We start from the raw sequence: 17,535 nt of genomic DNA on the forward strand, positions 1-17,535 counted from the left end.
GCATGACATAAATAATAATGGCCATCAGAACAAACCACAATCCCAAAGCCTGTGCCGAATTATTACAGCAGGTTTCTGGAGCCAGCCACAGTAACAGGGAGCCCATACAGTTAAAAGGAAGAATTTCCAAAACACAGAATGTTTCCCATTATCCCATTTTTAGAGTATGGATACCTGACATAAGTGCTAGAACGTCTTGGACTTGTTGAAATGCCGCACAGGCATTAACAAACTGAAATATTAATATATGTTATTATTATTCATGTCTATATTGCATAATTTCCAAATATATGGGACAAGTGGAGAAGAGAGCAAGAGCAGAAAAGCAGCAGCCAATGGCCTGAGGGGTGGCTGGTGAGAAAGACGAACTCCTAATGCAATGTGTGGTTTTTCTGCATTTCAGCATAAAAAAAGAGGCTGTAGGTGGGTTGGAGAGAAGGTGGCAGATCTGGGGCTACATGTATCTACTAGCTTTTCAGAGCTATTACCTGGAGCCCTGTGACAGATGAACCTTAAAGATGACAGCAGTTGGGAGGAGGCAGGTTGGACAAGCAGCTTGTTATTTTGTATGTCATCTTGATGACACATCCAAAGGCTTGTGTATTAATACTGCTGTCTAACAGCTTCACAGAAAATTTTTTAGTAGCGTATGTTCGGCTCTGTGGGCAGGAGGAACTATCATAGTCATAAGCTTTTCTTAGCCGATGTGTGTAAAGCACTCTACTGTGTAAAATACTGTACACATAATAAGCACACATTTATTTATTATTAACCAAGAGATTTTGACACCCATCGGAAGAAAGCTGGCACACGTCCTTCTTGCTATCCGGTGTGAGACCTCACTGTAGTTTGTGAACACATTATCATCAACAACAATGGAGCTTTGCTTTTTGTTCCTACTGATCTCAACAGAAATCGAGTAAGCCACACGCAGTCACGGAAAATAATCTCACCTTTAAAGCCTGATTCTGACCCTATGAAGGCAATGTGAGTATTTCCCTTGGTGTAAACACCTTTGTGTCAAGACTGCTGGGGGGTCTGCATGTTAGAGTACAAAGCCAGTGAAATAAACTATTAAGGACTGGTCCCTGGGATTTAAATGCTTTTAATATAAAAGACTCCACGAGCTTGTCACGAAGGATGTAAAAATACAACAGCCACTCTTTTGCATGTCCGAAAAAAAAACCCAAACCCCAATAACAACGTGTGAGGTCTCTCTACTGAGTTTCTAACAGCCTTTAAGTAACCCAAAGCTGTACTGAATTCAAGGGGAAAAAAAGCGCCATTTAATTTTAAGGTCCATTAAAAAGCAATGCTTTCCACATGTGAAAGGGCCTAGACCAGTGTGGAGAAAGATCATCTCTCATTCTGATTTTGGTGGATGATGCAAACTGATGAACAAACGTAAATTGTAGCTGAGGATTAGAAGCAGTCCTGTCCTGAGAGCGAGGCCTGTGATTATGGAACAGACTCCCAAGGGAAGTGATGAAAACCTCATCATTTGATTCAATTAAAAGCGGGCTGTAAAAAGCATCAGAGAATATATTCTGAGAACAACGTTGCACTGGCTGGTAAATCAGACAGCTTGACAGTCCATGTCTTTTGTACTTCTGAGCTCTGTTGTAATATATTTAACTGAGTTAAAATAAAGAGTACACAAAATATATTTTAAAACATTTTTCTAATGCTAATGGAGCATGAATTCATTCGGTGCTTGTACATGTACCATAGGGGTTATGGATTGATGCTTCGTTGCAGTGACAAAAGCAATTCTCTGGGCTCCCATTATCCACAACAGTTTTCTTAATTAAATGCAGTTTTTCAGAGGTTAAATTTAAAAATACCTCATTTCATGCTTAAAAAAGCCTTCAACAAGTTATCATAAAAATGCATCTCTGTGCAAAATACCAAACATGTGAGTCTCCTGAGAGAGAAGAAGGCACAAAAATCACACATGGTTGCTTGAAATTAGTCTCTGCACAGCTGCTTTATACTCTGTTTTTAATTATTGTAACAGCACCCACTAGCACTGCTGCAATTGAGGGTCTGTCATTATTTCTATTCTAAACATCCCTTTTCACAGGTTTAATTACCCAGCCATAAAATTTAGCTCTGTCGTAGGTAGAAATGGCTGGCAAACTCTTGGCCTGGAGAGTTTTTCAGTAAATATAGTTTGAACAGATTGGGTTGTTTTCAAATTGATGAAGAGTAGAGTAATGGAGTGAAACTTCCAACTACATTTATTGATTTTGGTGAGTTAAAAACAAACTTCTGATGTTTCTCAATAACCGCTTTTGATTTTAAAACTGAGGTTTTTTCAGCCTGGTTATGCTTCTCACACATTTATGACACTTGTTGCAGTTTTGTTATGGTTCAAGCCAGTAATGGTTCAGGCCAGTAATGGTTCAGGGCAAAAATGGTAGAGCTTCTCATCCCAGTTCATCACTTGTTGGGTTTTAATGTGATTAATAGAACTTAATCACAAATAACAATACCGTGAGGACAGTACTAATTACCTCAGGCTAATGGTTGTATTGGGACACCAAACCTCCCTTGAGCAGCCAATGCACAATCTGAATTCATAAGTGATTCAGGGCTTTGGCATTCTAGAAAGGGACTGAGAGGGATGTCCTAAAAACCACTGCTTCAAGGGTAACTTCTCAGAGAGCAGCACAGGCTGTGGCTCTGAGGAAAACAAATACTTCCCCCTTGCTGGCCAGAATGGAAGTGTTGTGATAGCAGAGGATGGGTATGGGGATGGACCATGAAATGTCCTGATACAACCAGTTACATGGGATGCTGGAGGAGTGAAGCCCTTCACTTACTCATCTTAGCCATCCCCAGGGAAATGCTACTAGTTTGTGACAAACATCATATTCTGAATCAGATGCTCTTATTTAATTTCTCACCTCTGTGAATTCATCTATGTTTACTTTTTTTTCCAATGTCTCTATGATTTCCAGCTTCCTGTCACAGATTGCTAGCAAAAAATGAAGGGACACTGGTTTAGAAAGGAAACAGTTGTGGTTTAGCATATTGTACACATTTTTTTTGCACACTGTATGTTACATTAACTTTCTTCTCATGCTGGATTACATTTATTTGAGGTTATCCTACACAGTAGCTGAAGCATCTGACTGTATAGAGGCTACCTAAATCTGACTCTTACATATTTCTCTTGCTGAGAATCCGCACTTACCTATTCAGAACTGTATGGTCATATTTATTCTTGACATATGTTGGTGCAAATTGCAATGACTTTAACGGTACTTACAACTAATTATGTGAGGGAAGAAATTATTTTTTATTTAACAAGCAGATAAAACTGCCTTAAAATTCTGGGGACATTGATTCTGCTTTGCAAGAGTGGAATCTGAAAATCATAGTAATTTTCCCAAGAAGATCTGTGGGAATATTTTTACTGATGACAATATTCAAAACTATCTTTTGGTCAGCTTCTGGGCTGCTATAATGGAACTGAGAAGATATGTCAAACGTCTACATAGATTTCTGAATGAGATCTTTGAGCACAGACATACTATTTCTGTCGGGATTATTTTTCTGTTCTTTCTTCTACAGTATATCAGGAGTAATGAGAAAATTCACCATAGAATGCATTTCTCTCTTGTTGGTTAAGACATTCCTAAACTGTACATTATCTTTATTAAACTATAAAACAAAGCTTAATGTTCCGTTAGTGTATATTGGATGCTATTAAATTAAATAAATTAAGAAATGGAGCCACACTATTAGTGAAATATGACATAAAGCACCTCCAGCATCTGGAGAGCAAGGATCTGGACAGAAACTTTCTTCTCAATCTCACATTCCAGTATCTGTTCACACGCGAGAACCACAGCCACCACAGCAGGAGCACAAGAGCTGCGTTTGGCATTCTCACAGCATACTACCAATATAGGATGATTACTCAGAGGAACAATTCTGTAATACAGAAAGGGCTGAGCAAGGGCAAGCTCTAGACAGAGGTGACTCCAGCAGCAAGCAGAAATGCACTCTCGAGGTTCCCTGCTTATCATCCCATCCTCCGGCAAAGGCAGATTTGTTATTATTGATGATTATTACAGGCTCTTGATGTAAAGGGCTGGCAGCAGGCTGTATGTTGCCACTTCAATGTTCCTGGCTCTATCTAGTCAATTATCATTATTCGAGGAGGTCAAGTGTAAGCTATATAAAGTGGACAGGAATTATGTAAATCTGTCTGTGCTGATTGCTCTGGTACAGAGGGAGGCCCTTGTGCTATGTGCCACTGGCATGCCAGGGACTGGCAAAGGGAACAGCTAGACAAGATGGGCTATTTGTTGGAGCGCAGGGTAAGCTTCAGCATTTCCCCTGAAACTAGAAGAAATAACAACACTGTCAGACTTTAATTTTGTTGATCCTACCTTTCCTCCAAAACTCCCAGTATGCCAAGCTGCCCATGGGGTTTCCAAGACCTCCCATGAGATGAACACCATCTGATAGGGCAGGTGAAGGAGGAGGTTGTTGTTACACTGATTCTTAAAAACAGGGATAAGCACATGGCAATGTCTAGATAGTGCAGGATGTAAGTGGAAAGCGCCTGCATCTGATCTTTTTATCTCTCTGAAAGATTTTTTAAACTTCTTTCCATTCTTTTCAAGATCATATTAATGAACCACATGGTGGTTCAGTCTCTTTCCAATCTGTCTGAAGATTTGTGGTGCACATCCTAGCTGGTGTAACTACCCTTAGAGAGTCTTTCTCTATTATCAAATCCATTTGCTGTTTGCTCACAGTTTGCATCAGAATTCAGACCACAGAAATAAAACTAAAGGAGACACATCGAAAACTTACCTTTTCTCACATCTATGGGACCCGAAGCAATGACATCTGGAAAAGACCTCAGGGCACTCTGAACCTACAAATCAAGGTAATAATAGTCAAAGGCCTGTTTCATGCAGACAATGGTAGGCAATTACTAAAATAAATCACCCAGAATAATCAGTTGTACGGGCCAGCCATGCTTCTTACCACACATAGGTGGGCCCTGTTAAATGTAGACCTTGTCTATGTTGTGCTGTGTGTAACCACAGGCCAATTTCCTAGGGGCCTTGTGTGACTTGTAAGAAAGATGCTTGTGCCAAGAGATGTATGACAATTGCTTCAAATCTCATATTTTATGAGCTGCAGTATCAATTTGTATGAGTCCCAGAGGTAGAAAGTAAATTTAATGGAGGCCACAGGAGAGCAAGGGTGGCTGCCCCAGACCTTTTTAAGGGGATTCTGAGGGATAATCAGCTGCAGAGAAGGATATCCAGTAATGAGGTACATATCCAACAACCTCAGGAGTATCTGAGTACCTTAGGGGGCATTTAGCTTCCCAGGACCTCTGTGAAGAATGCATTGCAATCCTTCCACGTGCTCGTGGGGAATCAGGGCTTGGTGAGGCCAAGTGGTAGACAGCAACCTGCACCCTGACCCTAAGGGATGTCAGAGCCATTACCCATCCTTTTGCTCCACGCTGCCATACCAGGGCAGATGACACTACCATAATCTTCTTTTTCCTCCTATCTGGAACAAGCATAGCAGTGTGTTAACAAGGATCTTGCCTAGTTACCAGTGCAACCGGTATTCTGCCACTGACATCCACTGTCCACTCTTTGAACTGAATTGCCAGCGCCTCCTTTCTCATCTCTTTCACCTGAGACTTCATATTGTCCACCTGCTCCCTGTCCTTACGTTTGTTCTTTGCCTCCACCTTCATCCTGGCCAGCCTGCAGGACATGGGAATATGGTTTAGAAAGATACCATCATAAACATATTTAAGATATATAACAGATTAAGCCTACCCTGAAGAACAAAAGGAAAGGAAATAACTTCTTACTGAAATTCTTGTCCTTCTAGTACAAGCAGGTTTTTTTCTGAAGAAATATTTGATGTTTGAGGCACAAAATTATTAGTGTGACTACTGGACTAGATATTAGTAATCTGCTTTTCAGAAGGCAGCTCCAAGGAGGTGAGAGTATTTATATTCTGACATATATCATCTCCTGCAATCTAGTATAACGATGAATCTGAAGAAATAACCTCTGAGTGTCAGATACATGCATGCGGACAGAGCCTCTTGTAGAGTACGCGGTAGACATTTAAGGGAAAATCATCTGTACATCTCTCCTAGTTTGTGTAGTTCCAACAGTGATAAATTTTACCTTCACATTTATAGTAGTATTAATCATTAATTGTGTAGATGTCCTTCAGTTTCCTTTCAATTTTAGCAGGGAGTTGCCTAATTTTGCTACACTTGATTTACCAACAAAATTGCATCACTATGCATTTGTCTCAAAGCCTAAGTACCATTTCACGTAAGCACTTCACTGGCAAAGAACAATGTTCAATGAAATTTCTTAAGCAGTCTCACACAATAAAGTCCTTACTGCCTCAGGACAGGGATAATACCTCTCCATCATTTTGAACACATGGCATTTGCAAGCTTGGACTAAAAGTACCTCCCTTTCTTCTTCCTTCTGTTTTCTTTGCTTCTCTAATTACCCAGCCATGTTTTTCCCAATCCTCCATTTTGCACAACAAAACAACTGAATCAACTTGATCCTCTAGAACTCATCTGATTTGGTTTTGACTTTGTTCATTCATGAAACAGGGAAAAAAAAGCCTTTAGGAAATTCAAAACACTTAGAGCCAAAGGATCAGTTCATATGGGGAGCACAGTTCCTGCTCACGGGGCTGCTGGAATTGTCTGCATTGAGATAGCTGCCCTGCTCACCTCTGCGGCTCTCCCTTACACCCTCTTTTGTATTGCTCCTCTTTTGTACCTGAGAACACACTAGTCCAGAAACTATATTGTAACTAACGATTTCTGCTCACTTCTTCCCCCTGTTTCACACATTGTGAAGATGGGCTCATCCTGTCCCTGCTCTCTTCTGTTGCTATGGGGTCATCCTAGACATTATAAAACAATGATACTTTCTTTAATGAATAGAAAGGCCTGTTCAACACATTACACCAATACATTTTGATCACAGTCAGTTTTATCAGTAGGTACTTGTTCTTCATGGCCACTTACCACAGAAGTTTTTTAATGAATAACTGGGTTCCTTAATCAGTCATGGGCCTTGCACAAGTGCTTGCTGAGGCAGTTCAGCCACCGGCACTTTGATAGCAGGGGAAGGGTAAAACAATTTCCTATCTTCTGACTCCTTCACAGACACAGCAAAGAGCAGGTATGTAGCAGGTACCAAGCTAAATGGACTAATGGATTTTTCTCCAATGTATGCTACAGACAGAAAGAGAAAACCAGACCATTTCTAGCTGCAGGTCCTCCTCAGGACCGCTCTGCAAGCTGAAAGCAGAGCTAAGGCCATACTAGGAGTTGCCTCTGGTGATTAATTCGGGCAGTGCCCAGCACACGTTACAGCGCGTGCTGCACCTGCGCTGTGCTACAGTTTTGCATTTATTTCCAGGATCCTAAAACACCAGGCAGCTGCATCCTCTGCCTGGTGTCCCTGGAGCAGGACAAAATGCTTCCTCCTTAGACAATAACAGCAAAACAGGCTATAGCAGCGCTGGGCACCCATTTCAAAGTGAGATCATTTCAGTATTAGACATTTCCAGAAAAGATGAGATGGCAGTGAGGGTGACTTGTCCCTGCGGAATGAAACATGTTTCTTCAGGAAGACAGCCGCCTAACTCCCACACAAGGATGGGTGACTCAGACGGAAGGACTACCATTCCTGGATAAATAAAGTCTCTGTTTCAGGTATCAATCCATTTGGATGAGGAATTTCTCCCATCTGTTCTCCTGCATGCCTTGACTCCCGGTCAGGTGGCAGTTAAGGAGAGACCGGAGGAAGCCTGAGAGAGCTCTCGGAGGACTGGTAAGCTTTAGGTAAAAACCTGTGGTGAAATCCTGCCTTTCCTGAAGGTAATGTCAAGGCTCCTGGGAGATTCATTGGGGCCAGAATTCCACTCCTCATCTTTCTGGTGCTTATATAAGAGATTTTGAGCACAGACTGGCATCGCTCTTGTAACATTTTTTTCCTGTTTAGAAAGCCGGTGACTGACATTAGGAGCCTCAGTGCTACATGGTGTCGGTAAAATCCTCTGTGCTGCTGTGGTTTAAGAATCCTATGCAAATCCCACAATACAGCCATCACAAATATGTAAATCCTGAGCTGCTCTGAATGCAAATCCCATGATACTACTACCAGCGGATATGCAAAACTTGCTACAGCTATGGCTACATAAACCCCCGTGGCAGAGCTGTCTACAGAGAGATTGATTTCCACAAGTCTTGATAGTTGCTTCCTTTGCATCAGGTCTCATAGCTACAAATTGAGAACCTGTCTCCAAATGTAAACATGGACTTAACAACCAAGGCCGAGATAACAAGTCACTGGTAGCCAACACTTTGCATTCTACAGGCAAATCTGACCTCTCCAGAAATAAGCTCTGATTCACAATGAAAGCTATGAGTATTATAGTAGGAAAAAAAAACCAAACCCAAAACCAAACGAAAAACCCAACCCAAAACCCCAGTAAATGTTATGTATTTTAATTCAATTTCTTTTGCAAAATAAAAATGATATATGGTTCTGAATTTCCTGCATCCAGGTGTCCTTCTGTGAAGCAATATGAATGGTGAAACAGTCCCCAAAACAAAGGTGTGGCAAGGCTGGCATCCTAAACATTCCCCCAGAACAGTCTGTGCTTGAGTGAAAGCTCACTGAAAAAGAAGATGTTTCCCCAGATCATTTGTTTCAGTGGACTGGCATTTAAAAGATAAAAAATAAAACTGAAAATCTTTTACCAGCTCTGGTCGTACTACTGTATGTCTGTTTATGAAGAAAAACCAAAAAGCTGAGCTCTTACACACTGACCACGATCAGTCAGTTATAATTTCTTTTATCTGTGGGGAAAAAGGAGGTTAAGTGACTGTATGAAATTCACTTATCACACTGCTTTAGTTGTATTCACACAAAGCATGTTCCTTTGAACTGTAACAGTATGTGGAGTAGAAATGTAGAGAGAGAAACTCAGAGCAGTAGAGAGAGATTTAACACATTCTTTTATTCATTATAGTACCGGGAACTTCAATTATCTTCATTTAGAGTTTATGCAGAAGACATGTCAACATTTTACTTCCCTAATTCCTGACACTGAAACCCTGAAACCAATTTTCAAGCTGTATGTACTATTTATGCAAATAGAAGAGACAGCCATTCAAATAGAAGTCATTATTCTACAAACACAGATATAGTATAAAGTGATCTAGTAGTGAATGAGTAATTTTGACATAATTCACAATCACCTCTGGGCCATCTATAGACACGCATGTTCACTTCTATATTTTTCTGAATAGAGCAATGAAAATGAAAGCATTATTGTTCACCTAATGCACTCACATTCTAACCTTAGCATATTGTAAGATGTCATGAAACCCCCTTCCAATATTCAATAAATATTACACTAAAGCACTACACAAAGTGCCTACACTTGCCTACACAAAGGTAGGCAAAGCATCGTATTACACTGAAATACACCCCAGAAATAAGCAACATAATAAAATACAAACCAGTTTCTACTTTAAAGGGAAACAAGAATCTGAACGGAAAGCCTAAGTAAAAATTCTAGGAGAAGAAGTTTCTACAATGTGCCAGGACGATATTATTGTTGGTTTGGTCAAGAGAAACCATCCTGAAGGAGGAAAAAAAGGTTTATTTTTATTACGTTTGGAAGAATATAGAAGAAATTATCTGAAGATTCCATAGAGCTTTGATACTAACAGCTGTCCTAAAGAACTGCTGTCACTAACCTAGACCGGTTTGAAAGCAGTTTGCATTTCACATATGTAATTAAGATAGTCTCAAGAGGAATTATATACTTGTGAAGGGCAGAATATGCCTTAAACAGGAATAACTAGTGTTTCATTTTGTGTGACATGGTCTGGCATTTGTCTTGCTTCTCAAGTTTTTATGAGAGACAACTACCATCTCTGGCACTGTACTCCACAAGGTTCATTTTGTCTGACACTTTGCCAGCCAGGCTTGCAGTCACACCATTCCTTTCGTAAAACAGAGACCAAGACACCAGCTCTGGTCTGTGACCAGCCACACTTTGAACTCTCTCACCTCTCTGATGTTGTACCTGGCATCTCAGTTTTTAGCTCCTCCGTGACCATCTTCATTCCTCTCAGGTATGGGCTTGGTTTTGTAGAAATACTATACCGAGGATTATGTCTCATCAGATATTCTCCAAGAAAACAAATGGGATTAAATTTGGTTGTTTCTTTGTCTGGTGCAAGCACATTCTTTCTTTCCACTTCCATTAACAGTTTTTCTATTCCTGGGATTAATGTAGGTAGGAGTTTGTCAAGCAAATAGATGCGTGTATCTAGTGACTCTTTCTCTTCACTGAACCACTCTTTGGACAGCCAGTCACAGGGTTCCCTCTTTTTTACCTTTTCCTCTTTTGCCTTTTGTGCATGAATCATCTTCACCTTTGTCTCCTGCAGACTCAGACACCTCTGCTGTACTTTTTCATAAAAACACTCTTTCCACAGAGCATAATTACTAAGACATGGCAGCTCATCATTCCCCTGGTTTCTCTTCATTTCTGTGGCAGCCATATTCTTACCTCCAAGTTTGGGATGTTTTAGACCTGCAGTTTGGGCTGCTGCTCCTGGCTGAGCAGCCATACTTCAATCACTGTGACACAGAACAAAAGCAGCATGTTATATAATGCCAAAAAATGCAGCAGTGTCCTAGCAGATGACACAGGAAGAAAGTCTATTGTTAGGAATTAACTAATATTCTTTTTCTATGTTCCTTTTTATTCTGTTACTGCTGCTTTGTACTCTTAAAAAAATACAGCCCCTTTACTTCAAAGATCAGTAAATGATTTATAAAGATTAATTATGTATCACAACAGCCCGTGGAGACAGAGCAACTAAATAAGTGTGTTCCTTTCTTACAGGAGAAGAAACTGAGACACAGAAGAGAAGTGATTAATTCCAGGTCACTTAGAAACTCAGAAACCAAGCAGTGAACAGTGCTCGGAAGTCTTGTCCCCCAGTTCTAACCAGTGGATTCCTCTCACCCCTAGTATCATTATTTCTGTTTAGGCTTCATTCCATGCCTCCAGGAAATCCAGTGGATATGAGACAAAGGAAGCAAGTAATGGAAAATACCAGATGCCTAGGAGCAAGATTCCTCTACATGCCGCCTTCTGCTTCATCTTTTCTGTAGCTGTGAAAAACAGTGAGGAGGCTTGTCCCATAGACTACTGTATTTCAACTTTAGCAATTATTTTTTCCTCTGGACATTTTGTTAAGGTAACGGGGACACAGGTGTATGGATCAGCAGAGCTCCTACAGGAAGGGAAACTATACCAAGAACTCTGTAATTAAGCTGTTCACAAGTACTTCATCTTGTAGATTACTCTGTAAAAGACAGACCTACAGAGAGTTGCAGATACCTCCCTTTACAATTTCCCAAACTCTCCTGTTTTCTTCTCAAAATGTTCATTCTGTGAAATGTCAGGAAGAAACTGAGTTGCTCACAAGGCACAATTTGAATATTATTGCTGTACGTCTCCACACATAACTGTCTGCATTTGTAATGGGATTTACACATACAGGACAGAGCAGAATGTTGCCTAACTACTTGATTCAAAGCATGAAAAATCACCAGCATGCTGCAAAAAACCCAGCTCAGTGTTAAACAACAGCAAGGGAAAGATGATATTAATAGAGCGAGCCTAACATCTTTCCAAATCAAAGATGAAACTCCACTCTGAACTAGCTGCCACACTATCCTTTCCAAGCTCTCATTTAAAAGTGCTTTTCGCTAAGGCCTTTCAGTATCCATAGCAATACCATTGCTTTTGATATGTTTTGCTCTTCATTTTTAAGCATTTGTAGCTGTTCTGAAGAGAGTTCAGCCTTCCAGGAAATGCATAAATGTGATCTACAGCCCTCCTGGCACACAAATGTAATTACTAATATGTTGACCTTCTGGTTCATAACCATTGTTTGAGTCCAAATACTGCTTGGATAGGTAGGATGCTTCACAGCACTACATTTCTATGTTTTCTCAATGGGCTTGTTGGCATCATCTTATGATTTGTTTTCAAAGATGATTACCTGATGGGGAGTGAGACGAATTTATGGATCAAGCTGCCTGCCTGACCCACGCAGAGGGTTTTAAGATGGTAGCTGGTTTTGCCACCGAAGGACATGAGCTGTAAAGGAGTCCAGATTAATAACGGTAGAAAGGGAAACCTGTCAACCCCGTCAAATTGTTCCTTGCTTAGGTGAGTTTCTTTCAATAAGCTGTAAAACCAGACTCTTTCTGGTTCAAAGCAGGGTGTTAACCAAATGTTCTGGTCACATTCCAAATCAGCTGCTTTTGTCGTGCCAAAATAAACTGTTCTTGCAGTCTCAAATACTTATATTATTTTTTAACATCCTTTATGAAACCGCTCTGCAGTTTCTGTGCAATGTTAAAGTGACAACTGCACTCTGCTTTATGAGGTGGCTGATTCTGAATAATGATGAATATATTTTCTACACTGCTCTCCACCATTTGTTAGGATGATTTTGAGGATTGGTAAATGTTTATAAAGTACCTCTATGTCTCTGAATAAAACAAAGCAAAACAAAACAAAAACTAAGTGCGACTGTTCTATCTCAATTCCATGGCATTCGCCTAACTCCACAAACAAAAGCAGGACAGATAAAGAAGAAGAAGAGGGTATGGAAGAACATAGAAACACCAAATAACTGTTAAAATAAACAGCAAAGGAATGCTAGAATCAGACCCTGAAACTGGGAATTTGTGGAGAATTAGAGGGACACACCTTCCAGTTCGTATAAGACACCAGTGGCTCATAAACTTCAGTGCTGATTTACATTAGTTGAGTATTTGGCCCATAATATATAGAGCTCTTGTGGCCTATGACATTCCCAAGCGGAGGCTTGATTGTCCAAATAATGGTAAGCATGGTGCACAGAGACAAGCTTTAGAAACACCCAGGAAATTTGAAATGTGATATAAAGTTTCCTGTAAGCCTTTGTCCAAGCTGAAGGCAAGACAAGCTTTTCATTATTTAGTAGGATGCCACTTTCCTGGCTCCTTTTCTGCGAGAGAAATATTCTTGCTGGAATCCCTGCAGGTACAAAAAGATTATTCCTCTGTTTTCTGTACAAAACCCAAATCTGCTCATAAATAAGATTTTTATGGTTTCATTGTTACTCTGTTAGGGGATTTTGATGGGTGGGATAGGGTCAGGAAAGACTAAAGTTTGTCTAAGTAAATATTTTGGAGATGTTTGAGTTACAAAAGTCTTTTCAAAAACAAGAGTCCAACCTCTTTGACACTCTATTGCTCAGAAATAGGTTTGCCTTTCCCTGATGTGCTTCATAAAGCATGTTTGTCTCACCAATCACAAAAAGCCCAATACCCTTTTCATACATGATCTTCTTTTCAATACAATTAAATTTTAAAAAGTCTTTCGCTTTCGCTTTCTGAGGCTTTGAAGAACTGTTTTTCTTACCTTTGGAGCAGGTATCAAAATAGATGTCATTTGTCCTGCTTTCAAAGTGGCTTTGCAAATGAATAGAAGTTTAATATATGCCCATCTGTTCGCAACCATTAAAAATCTTAAAGTGAATTAGGGATTTCTCAGACCTGCTGTGGAGCCGGGCTGTGAGTTTTACTCCTCTGTGTATTTGCAGTTGCTAAGCAATAATCCCAAAGGTTGCTATGTCTCTTCCACAACTCGGAATTGCTGTAGGTTGTCTTTTGGCTTTGGCAGCCCAACAGACTCTTCTGTACTGAACTTAGATCATTGCATCACATGACTGAAAATAAAATAAAATAAAAAAGACTATGAATAGCAACAGACAACATTAAGGGCACAAATAGTCAGAGAGAGAATCCACAGGTGCCCAGCGACAGGAGGTTTACCTTCAGATTCAAGGTTCACGAACTCCAGAACTGTCGCGAGTCCATTACCAGCTGAACTGAGGACCGTATTAACCAGATGTGAGAATCTGAGAGATAAAAAAGAAATTAAATACAAACTCAATTTAAACATTTGCAGGCTCTTATTTTTGTAAAGAACTGTGTCGCTTTGAAGCAGCCTTGCAGGAAAAGGCACGTACAGCACTAATAAAGGGGGAGTTTATAGTGCCGTTTTCTTAGACTGCCTTTAAACCTGAATCTAAAGGAATGTGATGAATCACCTTTAATAACTTCTCCTATATTCTTGAAAAGTAATATGCAACACAGGGAAAGCAGAAGGGAAATGCCAAAAACATCTATGACAGCCATTCTGCTCTCATTTATACTAATGTAAATCAGGTGCCTGTTCAGTGATTTCCTTGGTGTTATGCAGGACTTCCAGCTGAGAAATTTATGGGAATTTCTGCCAGGAAACAAGGTTTATCTAATGCTGTTTTTCCTTTGTATTTTGCACTGGAAGAAGCAGGATCTTTGGACTGCCTACCTGCAGGAAAACTGAACTGTGACTTTATCTATGGTATATGTCATTGGAACAGCTGCACGGTACCCTACCCTCTAGCAAAGTATTACTCGCCATTTTATGGGACAGCTGACCTTGTTACAAAACTTGAAATGATGAGGTTTAATATAAATATCAGATTTTTTCCAAAATCTGATACAGTTACCGTCAGTCACATTTGTTCTCTGGGAACTCTGGAGTTTTAATTGCATAATCAAAAATTTCATTCTCTGTCCACTTGTTATTTATTACAGCAACCACAACACCAAGGTAAATAATTATTAGTTTGTATAACTCTGGAACTGGAAGTAGCTCTAAGTGACGTGCACCCAGAGCCACAACATACACCCAGTATAACATTTATGCTGCCCTTAAAAAAAAAAGGTTTAGTTTTGTTCCTAAGACCTGCCATATAAGTTACAAATTGTGCATGTTGTGTACGGGTTTTTTACAAGGAGGAAATTTGCTCATAAATTACAATAACAATTGTACGTTAGGGAACAGTCAAAAGCCCCAATTTTTATTTTATTTTCATACTGTCTTCTGGAAAGTAGGACACTATAGAAACTCCTGGTGTTTGTACCCGACAATGTTTATTTTCTTCTATGTACTCCTCTACATATTTCAGAAAAATTTGTATGGTTGTAACTTCTGTACATACCTTTGGCCATCTGTGCTAAGTGTCTCTCTGAAAAAATGTTTCTTCTGGACACTCTCTAAACTACTGGAACACCAAGCTTACCAGTGTAGTAGTAATATGCCATAGACACTACAATATTGACTTGATTTTAGAATTCAGTATTTGCTTGCAGAGAGGAAATACAGCACAAAAAACCCACAAAACACATATAAGTCAACTCTCATGTGAAAAATACACTGTAATAAAATATCATTTCTTCACTATTCATTTGAAAAAACATGTATCAGAAGGAAATATGCTCATTGCAGTGTATTTCCAAGATGTGTTGAAGTATAGTATCAATTATGTCAATAAAATGAAGCAGGAAATTAGTGCACAGGTATAATTTAAAATGAAGCTTTAAACTGGATTGTGCACTTTTTTCCTCAAAGCAGTTTGCACGTGATTAACTCCTGTTATCTCTTCTCCCAGGTGGGCTTGATTTTTCCCCTTTGCAATTCAGGATTCTGTTGCTATTATGATTAACTTACAAAACTTTATGTTTTTCAGTATGAAACATAAAGTAGAAAAATACTCTCCCTTTTCTTACAGTGATTTTTTAACCCCCAAACAAGAGCATAGAAATAGAACTTGGAAGGAAGGATCAAAATGGCTCTATTTTTATTTTTCTGGAAGTGGAATCCCGTGGGTTAAGCAAACCTTTAATCGCACCCTATTTAACTTGGCCGTTATCCCTTAATGTTTTTGCTAAGCAAAGTGTATCCTTTTATTATGCCATCAAATACTTGCACTGTTGACAAAATAATGGGCTGAGTATGTCATCACAGATGTTTTGCTGGAATTGCCTCTTCTATCTTTTTTTGTTTTTCTGTGTAAGATACATTTTGGGAGCACTCTGTTGCCTTTTGCAGCTGATGCCAAGACTATGCAATAAGAGCCCTGACATGTAGTAATAATAAGTTGTGTTAGCCAGAGAAATGTTTGCAGTGTATTAAAGAAAAGAGTCAGTTTTGGAAATGCGTACAAAACTGGCTCATATATAGCTTCACATCCTTTAAATGATACATTGGGCTAAAGCTGCAGGTGCTGACCACAGTCCTTTCAGCACAGGAGAATAAGGCCACAGGCTTCCAGTCTCTTTTTTGTACCAACCATGATGCTGTGACCACAGGCTGCCCTCTAATTGCTCTTTTCAATCAGAATACATCTGCCTTATAGCTTCCTCCTCCACATTTAAATTCTGCTGCTAAAAAACATTGCACATGCAAATTATACCTTTCTAATGGCTCAGAGAACCATTGCAATCTGTGATTATTGTAGTTAATAACTGATATGTTGGACCTTTAGCTAACTGTAGATAGCAACTCCATTATTTACTTGTGGGGTAAATGTTTTCAAGAAGTGTTTGCTGTTCAAATACCCGGAAGAGCTACAGGATATATGAAAATTACACAAAAGTCTATTTTGGAAGCTGGTTTAAATAGTAATTTCTTGATAGTAATCCCTGCACGACTGTTGCTCAAAATCCAGAATGAAACACCAGTCCCAGATGAGGGAACTGCTAGAATACTCTGGGAACTTCTAGTCTTCCACCTAGCCTCTGTATCAATGCAGGTGAATCTGAACAGAAGCTACATGCCTCGAAGCAGCCCTATAGTTGCAGGAATCCATTTGCGTGAAACAAACCAACCTAGATATTATACTTTAGAGAAAGGTGAATAGCGTTAAGATTCCTGTCATATGCCAGAGAAGAAAAAACTTTCCCATCCTCAAATGTGACTCCTGCCTCCACTGAAAATCATGACAAAAAGTTTACAGCAGCATGGCCTTGTATCTGGCTACCACCTCAACACAGTGGTTGGTAATCACAAAGAATCTCTCTTTCTGCTAAGCTTCACGATGCTTTGTATAACCAATATGTAGCCAAGCAGTTCAGTTCATGCTTCTTACGTTCCCAAAACCTTCTCCGAGAGACTACAAAGTGATGCAGGATCATTTTTACCTGAAAGAAAGAAATGCTTTGCCAGGAGACAAAGAAATTCTTCAGTTTCACAGAAAATAAGACAGAAAAATGTAGTTAGGAGAACCAATACCATATTTGAGTAAAATATAACAAAAAGCATCTACAATGAATATAGCAGCAAACCTAAATAATCTTTAAAATAATTGAAAACAAAAAGGTTCCCATGTGCTCCATTATATTGCTGATCCATGACGGTTTTAGTTAATGTTTTACTGCTGTTCTTTCCTGAACTGGGTATGAACTAAATAAAAAGGTGACTAATATGGTCTGAGAAATATACTTTATGCAGTTTAGTTATATAGCTGGAACAAGTAGCAAATATTGATAGGAAAGAAGTTCTGCTGAAATTTCAGCT

The 17,535-nt window shown here is 39.5% G+C and overlaps 1 protein-coding gene across 6 annotated transcripts in view; it reads right to left on the reverse strand.

Annotated features, from left to right (window-relative positions):
• EFCAB5 (EF-hand calcium binding domain 5) overlaps window positions 1–17,535 on the reverse strand; it is a 43,618-nt gene that overhangs the window by 24,102 nt on the left and 1,981 nt on the right. For 4 of the 6 annotated variants that reach the window (XM_049801685.1, XM_049801681.1, XM_049801684.1 and 1 more), the window contains 6 exons: window positions 13,962–14,047; window positions 13,683–13,855; window positions 10,125–10,700; window positions 5,597–5,753; window positions 4,834–4,897; window positions 2,910–2,980 (listed from right to left, as the gene is read on the reverse strand). In XM_049801685.1, the coding sequence (XP_049657642.1) occupies window positions 2,910–2,980; window positions 4,834–4,897; window positions 5,597–5,753; window positions 10,125–10,690 (858 nt within the window). In that variant the 5' untranslated portion in view covers window positions 10,691–10,700; window positions 13,683–13,855; window positions 13,962–14,047. Of the gene's footprint in view, window positions 1–2,909; window positions 2,981–4,833; window positions 4,898–5,339; window positions 5,420–5,596; window positions 5,754–10,124; window positions 10,701–13,548; window positions 13,856–13,961; window positions 14,048–17,535 lie in introns of those variants that run through there. The other 2 variants (XM_049801682.1, XM_049801687.1) reach the window with 2 other exon arrangements.

Source organism: Accipiter gentilis, chromosome 6 (genome assembly GCF_929443795.1).
Source record: "Accipiter gentilis chromosome 6, bAccGen1.1, whole genome shotgun sequence".
In the NCBI taxonomy this organism is placed as follows: Eukaryota; Metazoa; Chordata; class Aves; order Accipitriformes; family Accipitridae; genus Astur; species Astur gentilis.